A 25,931-nucleotide genomic window follows, 5' to 3' on the forward strand; every position below is an offset into this window, starting at 1 on the left:
ACCTGAAAATGGTACTGAATTCTTGAACTTCATAATGGGCATATTTTAAGCACATTGTTCTCAAAATAACTGTATATAAAGTGAACTTAATTCAAACTAGTAATATTAGTTCAAAGTCAAAGCATTTGGTATGACACAATGGTTCTGAATGATGGTTTTCTCAATTGGCCACCATTGGTTTGAGTTTGCGTCAAGTTAAAATCTGATTGAGTGTGTCAATTACAGAATTTGCCTCATAGTGTTATTTTCACTAAGTTTATTACTGACTGTATCATGACAATCAATAGAATGTGTTTTTGGAAAATTTGGTGAACTCAAAATGTTTGATTTTATGATTTTTTTTGCCTTAAAAAGGAGTTTGAAAAATTCCGCCAGATCCCCCACAGAATAATCCATAAATAAAAAAAGACTCTGAGGTCAAACAGTCCAATGTCTACTCACCTATTTCTACACGCTTGTGTGATTTTGGCCATCTTGGTTGTCGATTCCGCTCAGCATCTAAACATCTCTCACTACAGGGTCTGGGCACTTTGGCCTCTATTCTAGAGTCCATTTGAATCATGGCGCTACCCTTCTTGGGTGAATCAACAGCTGGGGGCCGAGGCACGGCCATTTCTGTTGATGAGGAAAGCAGCGAGTACTGTTGTCTCGCTCTGACTACTGGGAGTTCGTCTTCTTGTTGCTGTTGAGACAGAATTGAGTCAGTGGTTGGTCTGATGACCGGCTGGCTACAGCTGACTTCCGGTACACTTTTGGTGCTCCATGTTGACGGTGTAGGCCTATGTACTATGGCTTTATTATCCAAAGACATGAGCCCGTTGTCCCTTTGGTATTGTCTGGGTGGGGTGAAACAACGCTCCCTTGGGAACCTGTCACTTTTCTCCCTGTGGTCCTCAGTGCTTGACAGCTGCCGGGCCTTCTTCCCAGGAGAGGGTTCGTGCACTTCTGCACTTTGGCGCTTGGACATCCTATCGCCTCAGTGCCGTGGGGCCCTGCTGATGAAAAACAAGAAAAAGAAACCCCGTTTGTGAAATGCCTGGGCTGAAACACTATCCAGCCTTCTTACTGAGATTGACGTGCATCCAAACACTTACCAAGGAAACTTAATCCTTGGGGCATATGGAACCCAATTAATACACAGGTCACCCATGCAGTCTTAATATCTGGGTTGGAACTTTTCAGTTTCACCCTACATTCAATAACGAGAACAACAACACAACAGGGAACCTAAATCTCTCATTCAATAGCACACAATCAAACCAACCCCTACATACTTACGTACACGTCCAGTCTAAATGACACTCCGTGGGTCATGCACTAAATCCCTACATTTTTCGGTTGGCTGCTATACAGAAATCCATATCTCTCATCACTGTTGGAGTTGATTGGGAGGCTTTCTGCTGATACAGAGAACCAGCAATTGCCCCTCCATCCCCTGCAGTCCTGCCTTCTCCTTGTATTACCTATGGGATCTATTAGTCTTAATATGCTTTCCCTCCCCGTAGCATCATGTAGATTACTGTACCACTCTATACCTGATGCCACTCCAACTTTTCCACCTCTCCTGGTTGCTTTAAATTGAAATTCTATAGATCCAACTTTCATAATCTGACGATGGACGAAGACTTACCAAAGTTAAAGAACGGCCCCAAATGGCAACCTGTCTGTCTGGATGGTTCACAAGCTTCACCTCTTCTTAACGCTTGCTTTCCACACAAACAAGTACTAATCACAGAGACACTAGATTCTGACCCATTTCAGAGTAAGACAAATAGGGGAGACTGTAACTCTATGTTGGCTCAGAATGGCTGGCCTGTGTTTACAGCAGTTAGCCCCAAAGGCTTTGGTGACTTGGTCAAAACCATCTGCCTGTGCTATCCCCCTAAAACTCTTCCTTCGACACAGCAGCACGTGCTCAACACAAATGCAGAGGGTAAAAAAATCAACACAGCAACCGTAGTCCAAGGAAAAGAACTGCACAAAAGGCACATTACAACCCACTTATGCAAATGGTTTCAAAATATCCACGACCAATCAATAACTGTCAGACTGGACGATGAAATTAACATAGCCAGAGCCTACATGTATACATACACAGGCTTTCTTTCAGCATGCATAAAAGCGTGATTAAATCAAGATCAAGGCCTCTCGCATATTTATAGTGCACAATTAAATACAAAGTCGGTCAACCCTACTACATCTAGGTCCGAGTTGTTATATTCAGCAGTAGCCTAAAAACACAACGGCTACATGTATATGTACATGTGCTGTGCTATTTATCAACAAGCACCTGATCTGAATGGAACAACCTTTCTGAAGTGATTCTACATGGGATGCTCCATTGGGTGTAATGGGGGTGGTTGATGTTTACTGGTTATGTGCTGGCTGTCAATCATCCAAGTGGTGATGTTGTATGCTGTATTGTGGGAGGTAACAACCTTCCCCTTGACGTAATTCAATTTGTTCACAAGTGCCATGTAGTCACGTGTGGACCATTTCAGAACCACAGTCAAAGTGTCTACTACCTGTGTATTGGATGCATGGTACAGACAAATCATACATGTACATGGACACAGGCAATTTATTTTATAGAAATAAAACATATTTTCTAACTCTCTACAATCAAACACGTGAAGTATTTCATGTAGACAATACAGAGGAAGTTGGACACAACCAATTTAAAGTGAAACAACACAACTGTTTGTGAGGGAGACTGTCTGGTCTTTGATACATGTACAGTACAATTAGGTGTCAGATCTAGCCAAAGAATGTATCAAGTCACACAAAAATAGCACGTATGATACATGATACAACAGATTCTAACAATCATACACTCAAGCAGATTTCAACAATGCCACACATTTCATTCTACAGCATCACTCATCAATGCAAAATATGTACACAGGTTCCAAACAACAAGGGGTGGCCAAGAGATTGTGGGAGGCTTAATCCAGCACCCCTACAACCTTCATAGAGAACACTGTGTTATCACACAAACAGACCAGAGAGAATGCTAGCCTTCATTTGGATGGTGAAATCATCACCGTATTAAGTTCTCTAGCTGTGTCACACTGCCGCCACACAACGCTCCCGGGAACTCCTTAGCTGCCACACTTCACTCACCACACGCAGCCTATTAAGTATAGGATTTCATGTTTTGGAGTGGTCATTAATTCTGCAGGGCAACACCTTGACCTAGGGTGTGCAAGTGCCCTACATTACCATGTGTGCATTTGTTTCTCCTCAGAGACAGGGGGAAAATGACTCAATAAATCATGTGATATGAAAAAATGACTTCAACTTGATGAATGTGCATTTGGTTTGACCTTACAGCAGGTAATGCAAGACCTTTCAGTTTACCAGTCTCCAGATACAAGTATTTTTGGTTATACCCGTATTTTGTCCCATGGTGTATTGTGCTAACAACAAAAGGAAGAAAGTTAACATATAATGTACATGTACATGTACATCTAGAAAATTAAAAGTTAATGTAGATCAGTGCTCACCAGATTAGCTGTTGTACCCGAGCTAATCCGGTGAGCACCGATCTACATTAACTTTTAATTTTCTATGCTCTATACACAGTTCTACGCAGCATTCCTACATTTCGTTCTACATGTACATCTATAAAATGTACAGTATAAAAATGAATTGAGTATACATTGTTTCAAGAGAAAAACTATGACATTTAAGACAATGGATGTACCAGTACCATAATATGTAGTGATACTCAAAAACTGACTTGTGTATGAACTACGTTGAAAGTAGTCCTTGTCAACAACTGGCATGTAGCGTTTCAGAAAACAAAACAATATTGATGACTTACATGTAAGGTGATTTAATTTTGTCCTTTCAATTAGATTTGTTTAAGAATCATTTAATAATTTAGATTTAATGCATAACATCACATCATATATTTGGATATGACACTGTTCCACAGACCTACATATGATGCAACCCCCAAAACAAAATAACGATTATTGTTTTCAAACTTTTCCAAAATGAAGAACCATACTGCTAAAACAGCGCCCTCTTGTGATACAGAATTTCAGAATGATTGAAAAAGCATTTGACTGCCTTCACTAATCCTTCCATTGATTGCATTGGTATAAACTACATACACTGTACATACATACATGTACATTGTGATGATTGTGTAAGCAATGAACAAAACTTGCAGATGACACATTCTCATCAACAAACCTCATACCTACCGGTATTATTGTAGTCTGCTTCCAGTGTCTGAGACTAGACCAATAGTCTGATGACAGGTTCACTGGAAAATGATATTAGGAATCCCAATGACCAAAATAAATATTTATGAGTAATATACATGTATTTCCCTGGCAATATAAGTTGACTGATAAAACTGGGGCAACTAAAAAGAAACACAATTATCATGTGCAAGTCATATTTGTCAATTTCTGTCGTTATTATATCATGTTTTTATGTAATCCAGGGCCCCTAGGGAGAACGGTTCATTGACAACTGATGGGACTACCCTGGTAAAATAACACAAAATAAATGAATAAATAAATAAATAAAATATTTGTTCACTTTTGAAAGCACATGTATAGGATCATTTGCTTTTCATGGATTTTGTTCATGTCCAATACTAACACCGCTCAAAATTCAAAGAAGAATGTTCTAAATCTAACCTGTTGAAGCTTTAGCTCACTGGATATTGCACTTTTTGAGAAGATAGTGAAAAACTATGCACAAGTTTTCGTCGACAGCACCTTTTATTTCTAAACCTCAGTCCACTGACTGATCATTGGAAATCACCAACATTTCTTGATTTCTTTGAAATGACAGCAAGCCAGATGGAATATTTTCATGGGGTGTTTAGTACCAGTACTATGTTAAATTCAAGTACAGCCTTTCAGCAATAATTCAGTCCGTACTAGGATACTTTTGGGATAAATGCATATGATCCTATTTTCCTTCATATGAGCTTGAATCTTAGGCCATCAATATTTCTGAGACTTCTTAGATTTACACGTAATCAGCAAAAAACGTAGCGTTCAAAGTGACAATTTAACCTGTCCATGTACATGTACACACTGTACAATCCTTCCTTGTTTGAAGACGTGTACCGGTATCATTTACAAACTGCACTTACAATCCAATCAGAATGAAGCTAGATGTACATGTATTTAAGCACAAGACTGACAGACCATTACAACCAATTAAATTAATTTGTGTTGGCATGTTCAATTCAACTTGAGCAGGATGAAAATAAAGCTGGCCCCAGCAAGAGGAGCGAAGCGTGGACTCCAATTGACAGTGAGAAGACACTGGCAACAGGCATAGCTTAGTAAGAACCCTATTTTTTTAAATGTTGGATTATATTTGGGAATACATGTATGTACTTCATTTGCAATAATCACTTAATTCAGCAGATCACACTGAACATCGCTGAGCCACTGAGTATTCAAATTAAAATTTCAAAAACCCCAACTATAGGCCTACTCTCCTACAGACGTGTTTAACAAACCACATAGAAGATGCACATGTAGTATTATTTTTGGGGAAACATATCATGCTGACATAATCCCAACACAGACTCACAGAGTCACACAATGTTTTAAGATTGTTGGTTGGTTCTGAAACAAGAAGATAATGAAGTATACTGGTACTTTTCTATGAATCGTGTACAAATTAATGTCACAGACCATAAAACGTTTACTGTTATTTCTAGTAACAATGAACCTCGAAGCCATGAAGTAAGTCCAAACCAAACCCTCCCCTCCAACCCCTCTCTACATAGCTCATTAAGCCTAGCCCTTCCCTTCCTCCTGCCTTCTATTACCAGATCCCGTATGGTACATCCTGTGGAGAGAGACTGGCTCTAGCCCAGAGAGTTTGTCATTAGGAGCCTTGATGAGAGCTTTACCGCTCAGCTTGTCAGCGCCACTATGCATCTGTCTGCAATACCCATGGCTCAACCTTTATGCTGGCCACAGTCAAGCTACAGGGGCACATTACTAGGTCTTGCCAACTTCTTGTTCTGCTTTATGCATGTGCTGGCAGGTTGCCTGCTGTGACAGTGAATTCTGTCATTTTAATGTGATGCAATAATTTAGATTAACATACATGTACCTCTGATGAAAAATGTATAGCAAACTTGTGTTGTTCTTGACTGAAGCAGAATAACAGACCCCTAGACAATGTAAACAGTTAAAAGAGTCGTCAAAGCAGCTTTTTTTCTCAGTTGTGAGAGTGAATATATAATTATTCACACAGTATCATAGTATAGTCGTGTTCCCTAACGTGGCGCACTTCGAAGCTTACCTAACTTTCCTCGTGTAGTGTTGCCAAACCTCTTTGTTGATAAACCTCAAATTCATGCAGTGAAATGCTGGTACTTTTACCTTTTTAATGCTTGCTATTTAACCTCTGTGAACAATTTCGGTTTCATAAAATTTAATCCGAAATGCAAAAACGGTCGCGTCCGGAAATTGGGCACAAATTAGCGGAGTGTTCCCTAATGTGGCGCACTTGAATAAATCTCAGAAAATTCCAAATTAACATTTAAGAATTTCTGTAAACTTGATAAATTCTGATAAATCATTACTATCTTTACTTACAAACCCAGCCAGATGTTTGTCAGAAAATTATTTTCTTATTTTTCGGGGCATTTTCAAAGGGTTCACTTTGCACTTGAAAATAAAATCGGAAAATCACGCCAAAATAATTTTTTCTTTTAACTTTGTACCGGGTAAATAAACTCGCGATTTATGAACGGGAGTGTTTAGAACTTGATGAAATTTCACTTTCTGTGAAATTTCAGTTAAAACTTTTGCTCTAGCTAGGCGCTACAGGCGAAAAATAAAAGTGCGCCACGTTAGGGGCCGCGCCACGTTAGGGTGCATCAACAATATTATAGGATCAACTCATCAGTCACACAAATACAAAATGAAATGGTTCTTGCAACCTACTCTCCATGAGATACATGTACACTTGCACGAATTTAGTAAGGAACAAGCACATAATTGTGCTAGAAGCATTAACCGGTACATGTATAGAAATTCTACAAGATTGAGATGAAGCTCTGCTATTCACAACTCATTACAAAGCACTAAACAGTGATGGTATTTTGATGAATCTACAACAAAACACTACACGTATCTCACATCTGCAATGACAAATGCTATAATGCTAAGGTGATTGACAAGTTAGAGGAAAAAATGAATGCTAAAACTTATTAGGACTACATGTACAATGTACCATAGTTCATATCACATGTATTTTCTTTACAAAAAAGGGCAACATACATGTATGTAAGCAAAGAGGAAAGCAGAGACAGGAGCAAAGGGGGATTATGGGCCACACACCTCATTTCTATGCCTAGGATGAAAAGAGATCAAGTCACAGTAACCCAATAGCTACTATAATCAACCGGTCAGGCTGTCTGCCAATGCAAACACATTCACCTCTTTCTCCTTTCTACATACATCTTTCTTCTGTTTTTTTTTCTTCAGTTCAACAGGATATGCAGACAAGACATCAGCTTGTTTTTGTGGGTCGTGGCCAGACGACCTGGGAAGAGTCTTGTAGCAAATAGATCAGTACATGGGCAGACAATTAAATCCGGTCTTGGCAGGGCGCTAAAGTAAGCTGTGCTAACAATCTTGTATTATAGTTGCAGAGGGGAAACAAAGAATTCAATACCACTACCACGTGCACTGACTCAGGATAGAACATTCAACATCAAAATGTTGTCATGTGACTCAGACTTGGACATCAGTTGGTTTAAAACTTCCACTTTAATTCAACCTCTCAACTCTTTCTGAGATAATGCAGGGGTAGTTCCATGCCAAAGTAGACATGGCCACTAAAATTTCAAATGAAATTTCTGTGAACCTTTCTCACTTTTATTTGTGAGGTACATCATGTGTACAGTAGATACATGTACCTGAAGTTCATGAACATGTACATACCAGTGTTGACATTATCTGGATTCATTCATTATAATTATTTTTAAAGCTTTTGAATAAATACCGGCATGTCATTAAATCCTTCTATCAAAAATTATAGAGAGGCTGGACCTCACTTCAAGTGAGGGGGCACTCCTTCCCCCCCCCCCTTTTTCATTCTTTCTATTAATATTTCAAGAATCCGTAGTGTGAAGGGGATGAGTACCGTATCTTTGGTTTAAAAGCAATCATCTTTATTGCTCTTTTGGTTAAATTATTAAACAAATAGCCACCCCCCCCCAAAAAAAAACCCCCAAAAAAACCACACGATCAACCTAGGGCACAAAGAAAGCAAGCAAATTTTAATTTGGAGCTCTAAAAATACACACACAAAAATACCATGATTAAAGGTCTGTTATCTTGATAACACACGCGTAACGTCCGTACTGCTGATCTTCAAAATTATGAACATTGTCCATTAATTTTCATAGGATGGTATTTGAAAAAAATACCTTTTTTTCAATACAAGTCTGAACAATTTCCTTCAAAGGAAAGTTGTTTTTTTCACAGATGTGATAGTGGATCTCAAAAACTTATTTAAAATATTGGAATTGTTGTACATGTACATGCACGATATGCCTACATGCATTATATTTATAAGCAACTGTGGGATCTGAGCTTCAATGTACATGTACAATGTATATTAGCCAGCAGCAGTACATGAACATGAATGCAATTGCATGTAAAGGAGTCACATGTTGGTCTTCATTCCCTATATGGCTATGGTTATTTGCATATTTTAAATAATCACAGCAATTTAAGTGAAACACTTGGGCAGAAAAAACAACAACTTTCACTAAAACAATAATTGTATTACATCACTATTGCCAAGGACAACATAGCACTTTTTTAGAATATGAGGAACATACTTAATTGAACATGTATTGCATGAACTTGAAACTATACTGCACGACGATTACACTCTCTCACTCAAATATTCAGAATGTCCCCACCAATAGCAAGCAGTTTATGAAACTGTAGTCTAAAGCTACCGGTACATGTCTCTGTACACATACATTTTACTCAAGAATGAACATGAGGCCAACATTCTTGTGAATTGAAGCAATTAAGATGAAATGTTGTTTTCTCCCCTGTAGGAGAGAAAGACTTCAGGATAGCATCCTCACCTACTATGACTTATTGATTACAAAATGTGCATCAAATTTCACAAAAGCTCAACTCAAGCTGCAATGGGCATCAGTCCAATTTTATAATCAGGCAATTCGGGGAAACCAAATGCTTGGAAAAACATCCCGGTAAAAAAAGGCTGGCATTTGGTGGCCTATGCAACAGCCCTATGCCATAATACATTGCACGCTGTTGTAACTTGAGATGCAAGTCGCGACATAGTCTAGAGCGCATAGCACGCTTGTTATCGACTGTTGGGTATATGGACCAGTGAAATGTGAGCAAGAAGTGTGTACTGGAGCTGTCCAATTTGTAGGATAAACATGGAGGAATTATTATGACTTGGGAAAGACAATCCCAGAATTCCGTACCCAGGGAGGTAATTTAAAATTTCCCAGCCTTTCGATAAACATGGGATCAGACGGGTGGAAAAAATCAAAACATGCTGCCTGATGAAACTGGGGGAAACAGAAAACCTTACTTTACTGCAGCAACATCTACCAAAACATGAATTCTGTGAGGTGTACAAAACCTGATTTTAAAAAATGCTTGCAGATACTCATTAAAAAAATCTCACTAAAACGAAGCAGAATGAGTGTAAACAATATTGACAGTTCTATTTTTTCATCAAAACAAAAGAAATAGGGCCTAGTTTTCCTTTAATTGCAATTTTTCTAGCAATGCAAAACATGTTCACTTTTGAATGAGACAATAAACAAACAAAATCTGTCCAATTTTGAATTATTTGCAGCCTAATAATAAATCCACAATTGTCATGTGCTACTATTAAGCACTGAGGTGTAATTGTTATTACTGAACTATAAATTAAACACTGAGATTGACCAGACTAAATGGACATATTTATGTACTGCATGTTATGTATTAAAAAAAAACCAGACATCCTTTTGCATCATTGGCCCTGTTCTTGTCTTGTCCCATGTGATTAGAAGGCAATTTACACATACACATTTCCATCCTTTCTTTCTTGCTCAGGGGAATTTGTATTAAAGTATGCTCTCAAACTGCTGGCAGTGAATGAAAAACAATGATTGAATGTGGCAGCAAAGTCAAATGATATGATATCTTTTAGCTCCTGTCACATCAGCCTCTATTGCAGCACCACGGTAGTTCACTGACCGTATGACCACTAATATTGATTAATAATCCAAGAAACCTAATAGCACACTGTTTGGAGACAGAATGGGGCTTACATGTATGGACAATCCAATATGCAAATGAAAGAAACTATCTGGCTGCAGGATGCTTTGAAGACAGAGACAGGCTGTACACATCCAGTACAGCCTTAAGGAAACAAGCCACACATGTAAATCTGAGATCCATGCAATACTCTTATCAGCCTCCAAATAAGCTTCAGCAGGACAAATTACTCCAAAAAACTACTCTTTTGCCTCTTAAATATGAAAAAAATCCATCCAGACCATAAAATCAATTTTTTTTTCATGTTCTATTTTTTATGTTCATTCATCTGACAGTTTTATCAACAAAATTTCATATTTGTGAGTTGATAGGCCTAGTCTTTTAAGAATATTAAGAATTGCATATTGTTTTTTAAATCTACAATTTACAACTCAATTCTTGTTGGCCAATGTTTAACTTATGGTGCTGTTAAGTTAGAGTAAAGTACTCATTACTAATTAATATCTATGATCTACACGCAGCCTTTCACAGACATGAATGGAGCTATAGGCCTACTAACTTCTTCGGAATGACAGATACCAGTACATGCCAAACCTTACAGTCCTCTTCAAATAAAAAATTAAAAAACCCAAAACCCAGAAAACACAAGCAATCATCACTTCTTCAGTGCATGTTTGTTTATTTCTTTATGAATCTAATTAGTGGTGGGAACACAATCCCGATTTTTTACAATTCAGAATTTTGGAAACAGGATATTCAGTTTGTTTTTTTGGGAAAAGTATATTCGAAAACCAACCTTTAAAAAAAATACGCCTTCTATTTTTTGTTGCACAAGTTTAAGAAAACAACTGGCAATTTGCTCCATAGTATATGGTTGTAACTGTATTCACTCGCTACCCAATCATTGTGTAGGGCATTGCATGCGGCACCTCACTCGTCACTTATTGTTGGCATTACTGGTGAAACAGATCACCGTTATTCGGTTCGAAAAAAAAAAAGGATTTATGGATTTTGAAATCTTTGATTTCTCCCATCACTAAATCTAATGCAAAAACGGGAATGAGACAATTTAAAAGCTACAAAATTAATCATAATGTTTACAGTTACACAAATAGAAAAGATTGCACAATCCAGACTGTATTCTGTGGTCAGTTACTAATAAAAAAAAACCCAATGCAGTGTTCATGTTTACATGTGCTGATTTATATTTGGAAATAGACTAGGCCAAAAAAAAAAAGTCTCCGGTTTCTGGTATGGAGCTTGCCCAAAAAGTGGTGCGGCGACGCGGCTTTTTTTTTTTTTTTTACCTGACTTTTTTGCTTCAAATGTCGGCTGATGACTGCAAATGGTGCCCAACTAAACTTAGTGCAAATATATGGGAGTCCAGAGAGGCCACATAAAGCTTATTCTCGACCATAACCCAATCTAAAAACACGTTAAAATTGTGCAGTAGCAGGATTCTAGTCAAACCAGTGAGTTTGGCGGTTTTGAGACATCATCTTTCATTGAAAAAAAAACTGTTTCATTTTGCCGACGCGCATGGCTACGGCGACGCGCGCGCATACCAGAAACCGGAGACTTTTTTTTTTTTGGCCCTATCCACATTGCCCTCAACTAAAAACCGGTGTGTCCAAATTTATGACATGTGTCAAAGGCACACATATTGGAGAGTATAATTACATTCACTTTGGATATTATTGTGTCATTTGGATATATTAGGCTTTTTTCTAGCAGGTCATTATTGCTGCACCTACTGTTAAAATCAGTGCTTGAGAGATTAAGACCTCTGCACTAGTACATGCAAACAGGAGGTCATGGGTTCGAGTCTCACCAGAGAAGCCAGCAATGCAGCATTGAGCTCCAGTGCTTCTAAAATCACATTGGTATGGTGAAACCTTGTATGAAACAAGAAAGCAAAGCCCAAACTGCATCCCAGAAGCTTTTATGAAAAAAAAAACCTCTGAATGTTTACACTCCCCTTATTACATTGTTCAGCCTTGCTTGTCCCATATTGAGGAAACACATACGAGAAAAAAATAAACTCACAGTCTATGGATGCATATTAAAATCTTTGGCAACTAGAACATTGAAGTCACACTTCACAATCGAAACAATTGCGAACCAAAAGGTTTCAATTTAATTAACATTGATAATTTGTAAGGTACCGGTTGTGACTTTATTCACCCTTTGAGGAAAGCTGTTACTAATAAAATGTGCCTGGGATGTTAGTGACATAAGGATCCTTTTGTCACAAAGAGAAATCAAAATCGAAGTGCATTAATTATTATTATTATCTTTGTAATAGTACCCTTGGGAAGACGCGTTATCAAAAGTTATACATGTATCTTAGGGAGACAAGTATCGTAAAAAAGTGTCACATGCTCATGTTCATGTATACATGTACCTAGTGCCTACATGTTCTTGTATCGACAGTACATGCATACATGTACAAGGCAAGATAGTACAGCAGATTGGTGATAAGATTGTTCATTTGATGATAAAAGTATGAAATTTGGCACACAGTCAGAGTATGTCATGGGAAAGATATCTGGCTATAGGGCCATCGCAGATTTGTCCTAGAATAACAAGCAATTTTCCAAATTTTCCAAATGTCGAATTTCTATCCCAAAAATATGGTGAATAAAATAAAAATAAACTCATTTAATTTCATCCGGTGGCATGTGCCTGTATTTCACTTAATCTAGCAAAATTAACAGATTGGTGTGTCTTTCCTCTCTGCGGCGCTGCCATTTCGACAGTCCCTGGCATTAGCCGAGATTTTGGCGCATGCGCACAAACTAGTGAGAGGTGTGAACATACGTGATGTCGGCAACAAGAACGGCCACTCGTGTGTGACTGTGAGTTCATGACTGCGTATCATGTTCACATTGTACAGACAAAATGTTGTAAGTTGACACAATTTTACTCAGTTACTACACCTCTTTATTAAACTATGTTTTCTTCCGCTAAGACAAATTTCAGTAAATACAATTAAAAATATTTGCTATAATTGGTATTTTTAATTGAACTTCAACACCTACAAACTTTGAAGAATACATTTTTAAAAGTAGAAATTATTGTTCTGATTCAATGGCTACCTTTTTTATTACTGGCTGGTCTTACACACTTCTCGGTGGTGTTTAAACAACAGTTTAAAACCACCCTTGTAATGGCACTCGACCAATACAATAGGTAAACTGTTTCAGGTATCTATGAATGGCTGGTAACAAAATAAGTCAGATCAAACCTATCGCTTATAAAAGTGAATCACAGGAATAAATCATTACAGTATCTGCCACAAAAAGTAAAAACAATTCCTCTGTTATCCCAACAGAGCAAGAATGAAAAGCCACATACCCAGTATGCCACAATTACAGTAACACTAAGCTACAAACTATGTGTACACATAATGTGATTCAATCACGAGTCATGTCATTTTTAACATTTCATTTACACCAGGAAAGGAAGAAGCAAATGCAATTGTCTTGGATTATAGATTTTGTTTTAGCAACTAGAAACACCATACTGATGGCTGAAACACCATACCAATGCTTGCCTAAAAGCATTTCAAAATCATGTTTGGATGCGGTACACATCAATTTATTCTGAAAGCCTTTTCCAAACAGAGAGAAAAGGCATGCGCACCAGACAAGGGAGCCAATGGTACTATACCAATTGCCAGCACGATACTACTAGCCACATCGATTTTTCCACTCAAGACAAAGACTCAGTAGCGTTCCTTTTGGCCAGGGAATTCTACTTTACCAATACTTTCACATCATTTCAGCATGAGAACGCAAGAAGAAAGAGCGCTCCTGGCCAATATGGCGCCCGCCCCCAATCATGCGCACACACAAAATATGTGCCATCTCAGCTCAAAGGTAGGCCTACACACAATTGTTTGGTCAAACTGGTGTTTTGTTGTTCCTGTTCAGTTTCCTCTTTTACAGTCACGAAATTTGCAACAGTCGACTTAGTTAGAAGGGAAGGGGCCCCCTAGGCTAACCAACATTTCCGATTGCCAAGAAAGGAATGAATTTATGAAGCAATATGCTGGACAAGTCAGAACTGTTCAACTTCAAACATGTCCTAAAGTTGATAAATGACACAACTGACAAATTGATTGATTCATCTAATTTCACCCAGTTAAACAGTTCAGTTAACTTGTACAAATTTCAACAATGAATTACAATGCCTATTGAAGTCGGGGTACTGGGACGATTTAATAATACAGTATAACCCCAAAGTACATCAGGCACGCAAGGTCACAACATCAATGGAACTGGCAACTGTATAGCAGAATTGTAATGAATATTTTGAAAAACTAAGAACCTTGCTTGAACAAGCAATGATTGAAAGCAGAATACATTGTGCTTTTTTTCTAGAAACATGTGCATGGAATATGAAGAGAAAGTGAAACTAATGACTCAACAATTGTTTATAAAAGATAATTTGTTCAAGTTCAGACCGTGTCAGATGGACTCAAATGAAATGAAAGGAATAATGAAGAAAAAAAGTACTGTAGCTGTTCAATGTGTCTTCCAGTATTTTATTAGTTTATGCACGGAGCTAGCTCCATGGTTTATGTGAGGACAGTGCAGAAATGTTACATGTATGTGTAAATGTACAATTTAATGTTGTGAAGGAAATGTTATGTGTAAATGTTCATGTGTGTATTAAATCAGTAAGGTGGGTTCGGCTTACAGTTAAACTTACATGTAAAAGGCCTCGGTCTTTAACCCATATTGGCCCAATCTGACCACAAGTTCAAAGCCTTCCATGGTAAAGCACTGAAATAATCAGCCAGCCATTCAACAACAAATTCCCTATGTGGAGTTAGTCACATTATAATACAAGCACGCACAACTAGGATTGAGCAATACAAATAAGGCCATTAGGTCAGTGGCTATATGTGCATCATGCTGGCATTCAGTGCGCTGGGCTCATCTCGGCCTGACTAGACCGTCTAGACTTTCATGCTAAGGAGAGAACTCTAACCTGCCACATTAGGGGGACTTGGCAAAGGGGAGATAGGAAGGAGACTTGTGGTATGCAGCAGTATTCCACTGGCAGTACCTCCTAAATGTTGTTAACTACACACTGACGATAGCCAGCCGGTAGTACACGTAACTGACTAAATACTCAGTTGGCTTATGGTCAAAAAATCATATCCAATATATTTCAGGTACATTCTTTGAAAATTTCAGGGATTATAAACAAAACACTACAAAACCCAAATCCACTTGATGTCATTTTTCCCACCCCTAAAACAGTGTTTTCGGGGCAATTTTGGACAAACTGTCTATTTTTTGGAGCGGGAACACATTTCATAATTTGAGGGGGGGGGGAAATTACAAAGATACTATGCCATTTATCCAAACTCATGTCAATTTCTTTCTGAATTTGGCCTTAGCAGTCTAGGTGGTACCGGTAAATTAAAAAGCAAATTCCAAATTGTATTATATATCTTTCCTCTTTAAGATGGAAGATGAACTATACCAGTATTTTTGATAAAAATTGGGAATTATAAAAAGTGCACAATCTTGTCCTTAAAATCCATTTTATTTCACTTAAATTAGAAAACAGAGTTGGAAGGTCTATTCTTTGAAGAAAAAAATATCAAAGGGAAGGGACAGAAAACAAAGATATGTTTACAGATTTATTGTAACATAAACAAATTTTGCCTTTTTAGTGAAATTAATCTGAACTTCCCGCTTTTAGAAATGTTAGTTTTTATGCCTAAAAACAATGAAATATCAGTCATTGATGATGATTTTGATGACATAATGTCATCAAAATTCAAAATTTGGGTTAGATCGTTTGTCTTTTGTTCTTGCCAGATGTGTCCACATTTTGGTGAAAAAAATGTGAAACGTCCCCAAAGGGGAAGAATAAGTTTTGATATGACATGTAAACATTCTGCCTACCCCTCGTCACACACATTTGTATGTTGGATGGAATGAACCGAGATTGCTTTTACAGCTAGAATTTTTTGTTTACGCTTTTTGCCCCACTTTTGCCCCACATCCAAAAGAAGCAACATCAGGCGCGGTTCTACGGGGGGGGGGCTAGGGGGGGCTGTAGCCCCCCAAAATTTTGTCTAGCCCCCCAAAAATAAATTCCGTAAAAAAAAAATTGCATTAGCCAAAAGAAGGATTCTGATGTGAATGCGAACGGTCTCCCCCTAAAGAAGAAATAGCCGTGACAAGGGTGCATTAGTTAATATAGTGTGAATGATTTTAGGATTTTATTGGCGCTCCCCATTGAAAGTACGGCATGAGCCCCCCCCCCCCCCCCCCCCCCCCCCCCCCCCCCCCCCCCCCCCCCCACCACCACCCACCCACCCACCTATTGATTTTCGGGGGCCTAAGTGTCTGGAAATAAAAAAACGGTCAACATTTTCAGTACGCCTCCTGAAAAAATTCTGGATCCACCCTGCTAGCCCCCCCAAAATATTGGTTCTAGAACCGCGCCTGAGCAACATTCTAGGATTTTGTTTTCTCACATTGTAGCTCTTTGGTCATCTGTCCAAATGCGAAGTAGAAAGTGATATGATTAAAATAGTTTGGTTTTTTTTGGCGCTATGCCCCCACTTTTTAATGTCATGGCTCTGCCCTTAAAAGGGTCAGAAAAAATGGCATCAAGTGGTTTTGAACTTGTTGAGGTAGCCATAGAATTTCAAATTTTGTACCCCAAAATGCATATGAAGGTTTATAAATTCATGTTTTATTCATCAACACCGTTGTAAATTGGTTGTGACCTCCCCTCCCCCCCCCCAAAAAAAGAAGAAAAACAACAGTGTATATTTCTTATAATCCATACCAATATTTTTTTATATTGGGATGCATAAGATTGTGTCCAAAATGGTCATGAGTTTCATCTATTTTGTGAAATTTTGTGTGTTTCTCTCTTTACTCCCTCCCCCGAGTTTCAGCAAAATTGTAAAACAAGATACCCAACTTTCCAATTGCAATTAAATGGAGTGATCTGAGTATTTGTTTAATTAAGGTTTTTCTCTCGCCAGGAAAGTGAACAAGACAATTTTCAGGGGAATACATCATTTTGGCTGGAAAACAATTTCAATGACAAAGCTACAGGAAAATACATCATAACCTCTATTCCTATAATAAGCTTGATCAAGTCTTTACCTGTTTTATGTTTAGTGAAAACACTCTTGTGGCTGTTGTGTCTTTTTAATGCTGGAGTTGCCTGGAATCCTCTTGGCTATACTGGCTTGACTGATCACCCCTGTTGTTAGTCACTTCTATCCTGCTGTGCTCAGAATGTACTCCTTGTACAGCAGCTCTGGTGTACAGTCAGTCAGCCATCAACAGTCAGCATGGGGGAACTGTGTACAGTTGGTGGAAGAAAACACAAGCATAATGAATGTTTGAATTGCAGCTGGCAGTCAAGACAACACAAACGACAGGCAGCTACAAAATGTTGTGATGCTGACACTGAGTAACACAGAATGTCTGATGAGAAGGTCCCACAGGCATGCAATCAAAGAACAAAAGCTGGAGAGGGAAAATGCATGCTCTCAACAACTAGGCGGTGGGCCATACTACATCATGTTCAGCCTGAGCTCCAAGTTTATATTCATGGCATGTAAGCATGGGATGCCAGCACGGTGCCCTGTATGGCACTAGCTGCATTAATAAAGGGCTTTGAGTGCCTGGTGCTGAAGGATGGCATGCACAGCCAAAATACTGTCAACATTGGTTGGGTAAGGGGGGGGGGGGGTTTACACACTACTCAAATGAGGAAATATTCAAGTAGTGCCATCTTGACAGAAGCTACCTCTTTTTCTTTTGGCCTGAATTACAGAGGCCCATATGAAGGTATTGATTCTAGACAGAGCCTTGGGATGGAGGCAGGAGAAATCTGGGGGATTGGAGGCTTGGAAATGACTGGGTCAGGTGAAACTGTCGGAGGTGGTTAGGGAATCTATCTAGGAGACTAGGCCCGCTCTGGGGAGTGCTTAGGATTACAATATTACAGGTGCTGATAAGTCCGACTGTCAGTAGGTAAGGAGGCCAGCCCATGTTTACAACCTGGGCAAGGCCAGCTGGTGTAGTGACAACATATACTAGCTGTTGACAAGTCATCATGAGAGACCCACAAAAAACCCTGAAATTTTTCTACACCCAGGAACAAGCCAAGTTATATTCAAAAATGAAACTGAATTATTAAAGAGCAACTGGACTCAGGACTGTCAAAGTACAAGTACAAATAAAAGATAACATTTGAGTCCTTTTCACGCTAAAGAAAAAGCTTTGTGAGATGAGTGAACAAGAGGTTTGACAATTAGAACTGGGCAATCTCTTGCCAACTGCACGTTATTCCTGAGATTTCAAACTACTTAAGTTTAACACTCCTGCTCAGGAGCAGGGTTGAAATATTTCAACCCTATCAGAAAAAGAGAAAGATTCTTTGTAAAAAGTGTAGAATTCCATGTCAATTTTGATGTAATACATGTATGTATACAGCTCAACACAAACAGGACAATTTAAATTTGCCTTCATCAAATACTATTGATCCAATCTGTAGTCCATCCATACCAGTACATTGCTTAGAACCCTTGTCCTCTTTTTCCCACGGCGGGTGTGAAAAACGCGGTGGGCTAGAGCAGCTTACATGTATGTTGGTTCGTTGGTGGGTGAGGGTGTGGGTGGGTGTGGGTGTGGGTGGGTGTGTGTGTGGGTGGGTGGGTTGGGACAGTTTACTCGGCCATATATTGTATTCATGCAACTCCAGTATTACAGTATTGCTCTGAAGGCCGGTTTTGATAACACCGATATTTTTTAATATTAGATCACGCCCCATTCGTTTTCTGTACTCTCAAGGTACCGGTACGGCCCGGGTGCACGGATGGTGCCGTATAGCCGTCTTCACACGTCACCCGGCCGCCGTGGGTTGTACCACTTGGTACTTGTTTCAGTGGAAATAGTTATGGTTTGGGTATTCCTGATATAAGTAAGACTAATAAGCAGCCATACTGGTGAAAATCACACCAGCAATTAGGTTTTGACAAAAGTTTCTTGAAGAGTGTGATGAATTAAAAAAAAAACACCAATCTCTACAAGGGGTTTTCAGTGTACTGCATGTTTAAAACGTTCGACCTAAAAGGTTAGTTTTATATCTGCACAGAGAATAATACCAGGCTCCACTTTTTAAAAGTGAATTTTATTTAAAACTTAAGAGGAAAATCAAATACAGTTCTCAGAGATAATGTGATAGCCCATGCCAAACCAGGCACTTCTTGCCAAAGAAATAAATACATGTAAATAAATAAATTGACACTTCCTTGGTTGTAAATTAATGTTACGGCATAAATTTGATTACAAAATCATTCAGAAAAGAATGAAGCAGCAAATTCTGACATTTTAACACATTGGGAATCAGTTCTTCAAAGTTGAGGGGCTTCAGTTGAATTTTATTTTAATGATACCAGGAAAAGTCTGTTTTGGTCTTTAGTCATCACAAATAATTAACCCAATGTAGGGGTATAGGCCATGTTACACACCCGGTTTTCGTGTCAACTCGTAGTACCTGACGGGCAATTGAATACAAGTTTCATATATACAGATAGTTTAAATCACTACGAATCTTATGATCAACTTTGTTAATGCGATCGAATGGAATGGGGGGGGGGTGAAATCAGGCCTTGAAATTCCCCTCTTCGGCCCTTGAATTTACTTACCCCAATCAATTATGACAATGAGTCTTTTAAATTAACAACACATAAACTTCATAAAAAATATGAAATCCCACAATTTTATGTTCTAAAAAGGGTACGGTACCGGTACATGAAGAAATGAGTAATAGACCTACATAGTTAGTTAGGTTTCTCTATTATAAGCCAGTCCACCGCTTTACATGTACTTCTGGAAAATGCGGATTTTCATAAAATATAAATGTAAAAACAGCGATTGGTGATGCTAGCATGAAACAATATAGTGGCCCCTGGATCTTCATCATGGACGTCATGTGGGTGCAGGCCAGTAAATTGGCCAAAAATTGCCTATGCAGGCCAAATCAAGATTGTACGCCCTCTTTTTTTAAAAATATTTTTGTGGGCCACAAGCTTGAACAAATTACGATTTCCTACCACAATCGCATAAGTAACACTGCGAAGATCATGACACAGTGTGCAGCGTTTGACTGTACTATTTGGTAACGCTGCTAGAAAAGGCGCGCGCCCTACATATCTGAATGGAATGGACCAATTGCCCCTAAAAGTAGGTCATGTTCTTTTGTGTTCCATTGACAACATTAATTTTTTGATTCAAGACTTCATACAAAGTTTACCTAATTTTCCAACCGGTACTACGGAACTCATTTTCTGAACATTTCTTAGGGGAGTGTAACATTGGCCTAGTAGGACAAAAAGAACAAATTTGGGATTATGTGATGTTGAATGATTCTACAGTTTTGGGAGCTAATGAAACCTATGTAAAGAAGCTATCAGTCAGCACCTGAGCTCATGCAAGCAATGACTTATAAACCGCCATATGGACAAAGGAAACCAGACTTCCTGCTTGCCCCACCCCCTTTTTTTTCATGGCTGATATTTTTTAGTTTGGGCACCAAAGGTGACACGTGTTGATACACAATATGAACTACATGTATTCTTGGTTTCTTATTATTTTGAGGAGCTATTACTAGCTCATGCAGGAATGTTATTATCAATAGAGCAATTGTAAAGATTCCTAAAAAAAAAAATTCTCCAAACTCAATTTACAATTTGTATGTTTTGTTTGAATACCAACCCTGCTCTATCTCCTTATGTTCACCATTTGTATTGATATCATTTCTTGTTCATGTCAAGAGAGTAAATGTAAAATAATATAATTGTGTAACATGTTTCAAGTTGTGGGTAGAACTTGAAGGGCAAGTATGTTTTACAGGTAAAATTAAAAAGACTTCATAAAAATTCAAAAGTATAATGAACAAAAAGGAAGGACAGACGCTAAGAAATTGATATCAAAAGTTTGTGACTGCTGATGTTGCATGATTTAATAACAGGCTTTTTTTTTCTCTTTCGAATACAGTGGACAGTGATTTAGAATCTTAACAACTCTGGCAAATCATACACACATTCTGGAAAGGGTTTGAATGTATTCAGTTTCTTGTTGCAAATGCAGTCCAGTACCCAGTGGTACTTCTGCTTATCACGTGCAGGAGACTGAAGCATTAGCAAATGGAAATCAACAATGCGCAGATGCTAGAAAGATACAATTATCACTTTCATTTTGGGACAAGCAACCTGAAAAATGAGACCCAGAACTGGGGCAGCAGGTTGATGGGTTCATTCAGGATATAGATGCAGTCTGCATTTTACACAATGAGAAGAATGCAAGAGACATTGCTGTACGCATGTGGCCAGGAAAGGCCCAATGAAAAATAAGAATCCCTTAGGATTATGCAAGTCTGGCGCAGCAATTTGCCTGAGATCATGTCACTATTCCTGTCTGCTGATAGGAATTCCGCAGGGACAACATTTCACCTGACATTCCCTGCTGGTTCAGGAAAACAAGCATTCATTTCTTTTCCTTTGCACGTGCCTACGAGCGCGTCATAAAGGGACTTTTATATCAAAAGCTCAAAAGTACTCTGCATGCAAAGATAATGACTAGAACCTCCTACTTTGTGATGGAATTGGAACTTCTCCTTGCTTTAGGGAAGGATCTGTAAGATTCAAACTCTCCATCTGTTCCTTATGATATTGAAATGTAATGTGCAAGTTCAAATGTAGGTGTACACGTTGAGCAGACTGGAATTAAAATAAAAGTACATTGTACATCTGCACATGTTTATGTAGCTAGACATGTGCATTATATTATACGGTTAAGAATCTTCCATCAGCACTTGCAGGTGGCCATTAGTTTGTCAATGGGGAGGGCGTTACAATTCACTCCTGTGATCCTTAGCGCTAGAAACCCTCCCACGCTTTTACTGGTAATGAGGGATATCAGAGATCCATCAATGATTCTTGTACCATACAGTATTACTTGAACTGGTTGTAAATGACAATCCAGAGCATTTGTGGTTTACATCCATGCTTTAAAACCCATCTGTTATATTTCTCGGGCTTTTCCATCTGATACAGTAATCAAGGCAAAGGAGGGGGCGGTAGTGATTGGTGTTGTATTGCAGATAGAACTCTCTCCTACTATGTACCCGGAGGAGACAACGATAATATGCCAGACAGCACCTGTCTGTACTGCAGACAAAATGAAAAACATTACTTTCTTCCATTCAAGAGTCCAGCTGCAAACTATTGACTTTTGACAATTGTTTATTAACACACTAAATCCATTTTCTGTTACTTTTCACTGTATGCATGTAACTGACTGCAAGTTAAAAAAGTGCAAATGAAAAAGATTCTGATAGGATCGAAATGTTGGACTGTCTGATTTTGTATGATTTGTACATTTCAGGTCAATCCAGTCACCAAGCAGTTTGCAGCAGGTTTATTCAGTTTCATAAATGAAAAAAAATGATTGTGAAATGCTATTTTGCAATATACAATGTATGGGTCCTGTTATAAGTCAGATTTTTAAATATCTCAATTTTTAAATTGAGATATTTATATATCTGGATTCCGCAGAACAAGAGCTTTCCAATACAGGGTACTGACTTCAGTAATGGAAATATAGACCACCAACTTACTTGAAGTTGTAAAACTGATTCTCGAGAAAATCATAAAAACAAAATTTGCAAGCTCTACGACACTATTGTGTATACAGTGCTCATACAATTATGGCTGTGGAGGGCAAAAACTAGTTGTTACATTTTGTAAATCACTGAGTAATGACTCTATGCATATTGACAAGAACACACTGAAATGTTACAAAAATAGATCAATAGGCTAATTGTCAACTATGGTTTAGCTAATAACCTTGACGCATGACGTACACGTATATGTATGTATGTAGTCTCAAAAAGTCCTAATGAACTGGGAATCAGTATTTAGAAAAAGTTTTTTAAAAAAGGGGTTGATTCTGAACCAGATGGATACCTGAATTTTAAATTACATTTATATCTTAAATATTTTGATCAGTGAAACTCCAATAAAAGCAAAGATTTCTGAATATACGACATTTAAAGTTGGTAATACAAAAATGACTCCAAACAATAGACTAACAATATTTGTATTTACATTTTTGTTTCATATCTACACCTGGAAGAAATACACGTCTCGGTCAGTAATGGTATTAAGCCAATTTTGGTATATCTTTTCACTTTACTTTAATTTGACTTTTTTATAGCAATGTGCTCTTTACAAAACAAGCACCTGTACCTCTTGGATGACAAGAACAAGAAAATGTACCCCTCCCCCCCCCAAAAAAAGTCCATGATTCTGTGAATTTTCTATCGTATATCTTTCAAGTAAGTGAAATTTTGAGTGCCAGTGAGTAAAAATGCATACATGTATTCAATTCAATTCCATAGGCCCTACAAGATACATTTTCCATATATTCAAAATGTATTTCACTCCAAAAAAAAAAACACTAGTAAAATGGTATGCAACACTAATAAATTGACATTGACCAACAACAAACAGAAACCATTAGACTAGCAAACATTTATAACTCAGTTCTAATACCACAACTTACAGGTCACTTACTGTCAGTCAATGCTCAGAGGTCCACATACAAAAACAAAAAATGAATCCAACGCAAAACACCTTGACAGAGAGCAAGAGAGAGAGAGAGAGTCACTCAAAAGTTGTCTAATTTGTCAGGAAAAGGCATACATGTCCAAGTCTGAGTCATACATACAGTTTCCTCTATTTGATTAACCTGTGTTCAAGTTACACAAGTATCTAGAAAGCCGGGATGGCAGTTTACAAGAAGTGCAGTTAGGATTTCAGTCATCAACAAGTCGAGTATCAGTCAGTCAGGTTTAGTTGTGCAGCATACTATACAGTGTAATTGCACATCTGAATGTCATACACATGAAGAGAGTGGAATAGGAACTACATGTAAAATTGTACATCATACCGGTACATGAACGTGGATGAAACCACTGACTTTATCTTCATCATTAACTCTTTCTAAATCCCAATGCAATTGACCAGCAAGCAAACTGACTGAGATGCATGACAAACCAACCTAAGTGCACCTTATGTGCAATGAGAGGTGATCAAGTCTACATGTAAACATGATACAATGTATTAAAGCAATGATTCCAGCAAGTAAAGGTACATGTACAACAAAGTCATCAAGCACCATGAATCTGCCCACCCAGTGTAACAGCACAGACAACAAATTTCAAAAAGCAGAGACAGATGAAAAATTGAGATTAAAAAAGCAGAGACAGATGAAAAATTGAGATTAGAAAAGCAAATCATCATAAAAATGAATACTTTTTCAATTTTTAGGTTCAAGCTTACAATAAGAATGAGGTTGCTGAATGGGGTGGATGGGTGGGGGGTGTGTTAAAAAAATGGAATAAAAATCCTTTGATCCAGTTTGGCAGCTAGGAATCTACAGGTAGGTCTTTGCTCTTTGTTCAGCGTATTTACATCTAAGTGCAAATAGGGTTCATAGCTTTTGGGTGCCCTGCATTTCCAATTCAATAATCCTGGGCGGCTACAGGGAGGAGACCGAGATTAGACGGGCTTAACTGGATTTCCGAAAACCTCACATGCTCCGAACATTTGATTTGCCTCGCGGCAGGGAAAATAGGATACCTTGATGACAGAAGCGTACCACCACACGCACAGGTCAACATGATGAAGGAGGAGGGGAGAAAATAAAAAAGTTTGCCCCAAGGAATTTAAGAGTAACACATGGAAACATGAACAGTTGTTACAGGTGATGTTTTCACCGACTCATGATGAATTAACACTCTCCTTATCTTCTTATATAGGAATTGATGTAAACAGGGTTTACTGTGTGTGTTGGAGTCACTGGGTAATTAGTGGCAAACTTTAATAGTTAGTTATGGCAGTTCATGCAGAAATAAAGAGAGTTGAAAATTGAAAAAGCCTTCTTACATGTAAATACACCATTTCAGCTTTCTGCTGAGAATCTGACGAATATTCAAATTTAACTACTTTACTGTATACTAGGAGTCATACCTGTACAGTTACGTACAATATTTTTCGTCCAAATGTTGGCTCATCGTTTTGCTACAAGAAACTGGAATGAACACAATTCTTACCCTTGGCTTGCTTGCCAAGATTTACCCTTCAAGAAAGGGCTCCTTTACCTGCCTAATGAGCTGTGATGCACTTCTGAAAATGTAATTATATACGTGTATAAGATTCAAACTTTATTTAAAACAGACATGCTGAAATGACAATTTTCTAGCATTTTAAGCCAAGAACTACATGTACAACATAGCAATCACCTTTCCTGCAAAGTTCAATACAAATGAGTTATATTCGGATATGATAGGAAGTGATAGGTACAGAGATTCTGCAAGTAGTGTTTGAAATCTATTCACATCGCAATTGCTAGAAATGTAAGTGATTTTGTTGGCACTACCCGTGATAATCTATGAAGCTTTATTCAATTGCTAGAGTTCTAACTCACCAGGTGAGCGTTACTTTGTCTTGCATGTATGGTATTGGGCTAACGAAACAGTTGGAGTTTACTGGACATGCAAAGTTCCTGCCAATATTGAGAGAAAATAGCCAAAGAATATGGAAAC

General features: G+C 38.2%; 1 protein-coding gene across 7 annotated transcripts in view; it reads right to left on the bottom strand.

The window, feature by feature from the left end:
• Nucleotides 1-25,931, bottom strand: part of LOC119744406 (nuclear hormone receptor E75-like) — a 95,470-nt gene that overhangs the window by 46,963 nt on the left and 22,576 nt on the right. For 2 of the 7 annotated variants that reach the window (XM_038220329.1, XM_038220323.1), the window contains exons 1-2: nt 17,414-17,831; nt 442-995 (exon numbers count right to left, since the gene is read on the bottom strand). In XM_038220329.1, coding sequence (XP_038076257.1) covers nt 442-967 — 526 coding nt within the window. In that variant the 5' untranslated portion in view covers nt 968-995; nt 17,414-17,831. Of the gene's footprint in view, nt 1-441; nt 996-1,630; nt 2,284-17,413; nt 17,833-25,439; nt 25,459-25,931 lie in introns of those variants that run through there. The other 5 variants (XM_038220325.1, XM_038220324.1, XM_038220326.1 and 2 more) reach the window with 5 other exon arrangements.

The sequence above is a fragment of the Patiria miniata genome, unplaced genomic scaffold (genome assembly GCF_015706575.1).
Source record: "Patiria miniata isolate m_02_andy unplaced genomic scaffold, ASM1570657v1 HiC_scaffold_7, whole genome shotgun sequence".
In the NCBI taxonomy this organism is placed as follows: domain Eukaryota; kingdom Metazoa; phylum Echinodermata; class Asteroidea; order Valvatida; family Asterinidae; genus Patiria; species Patiria miniata.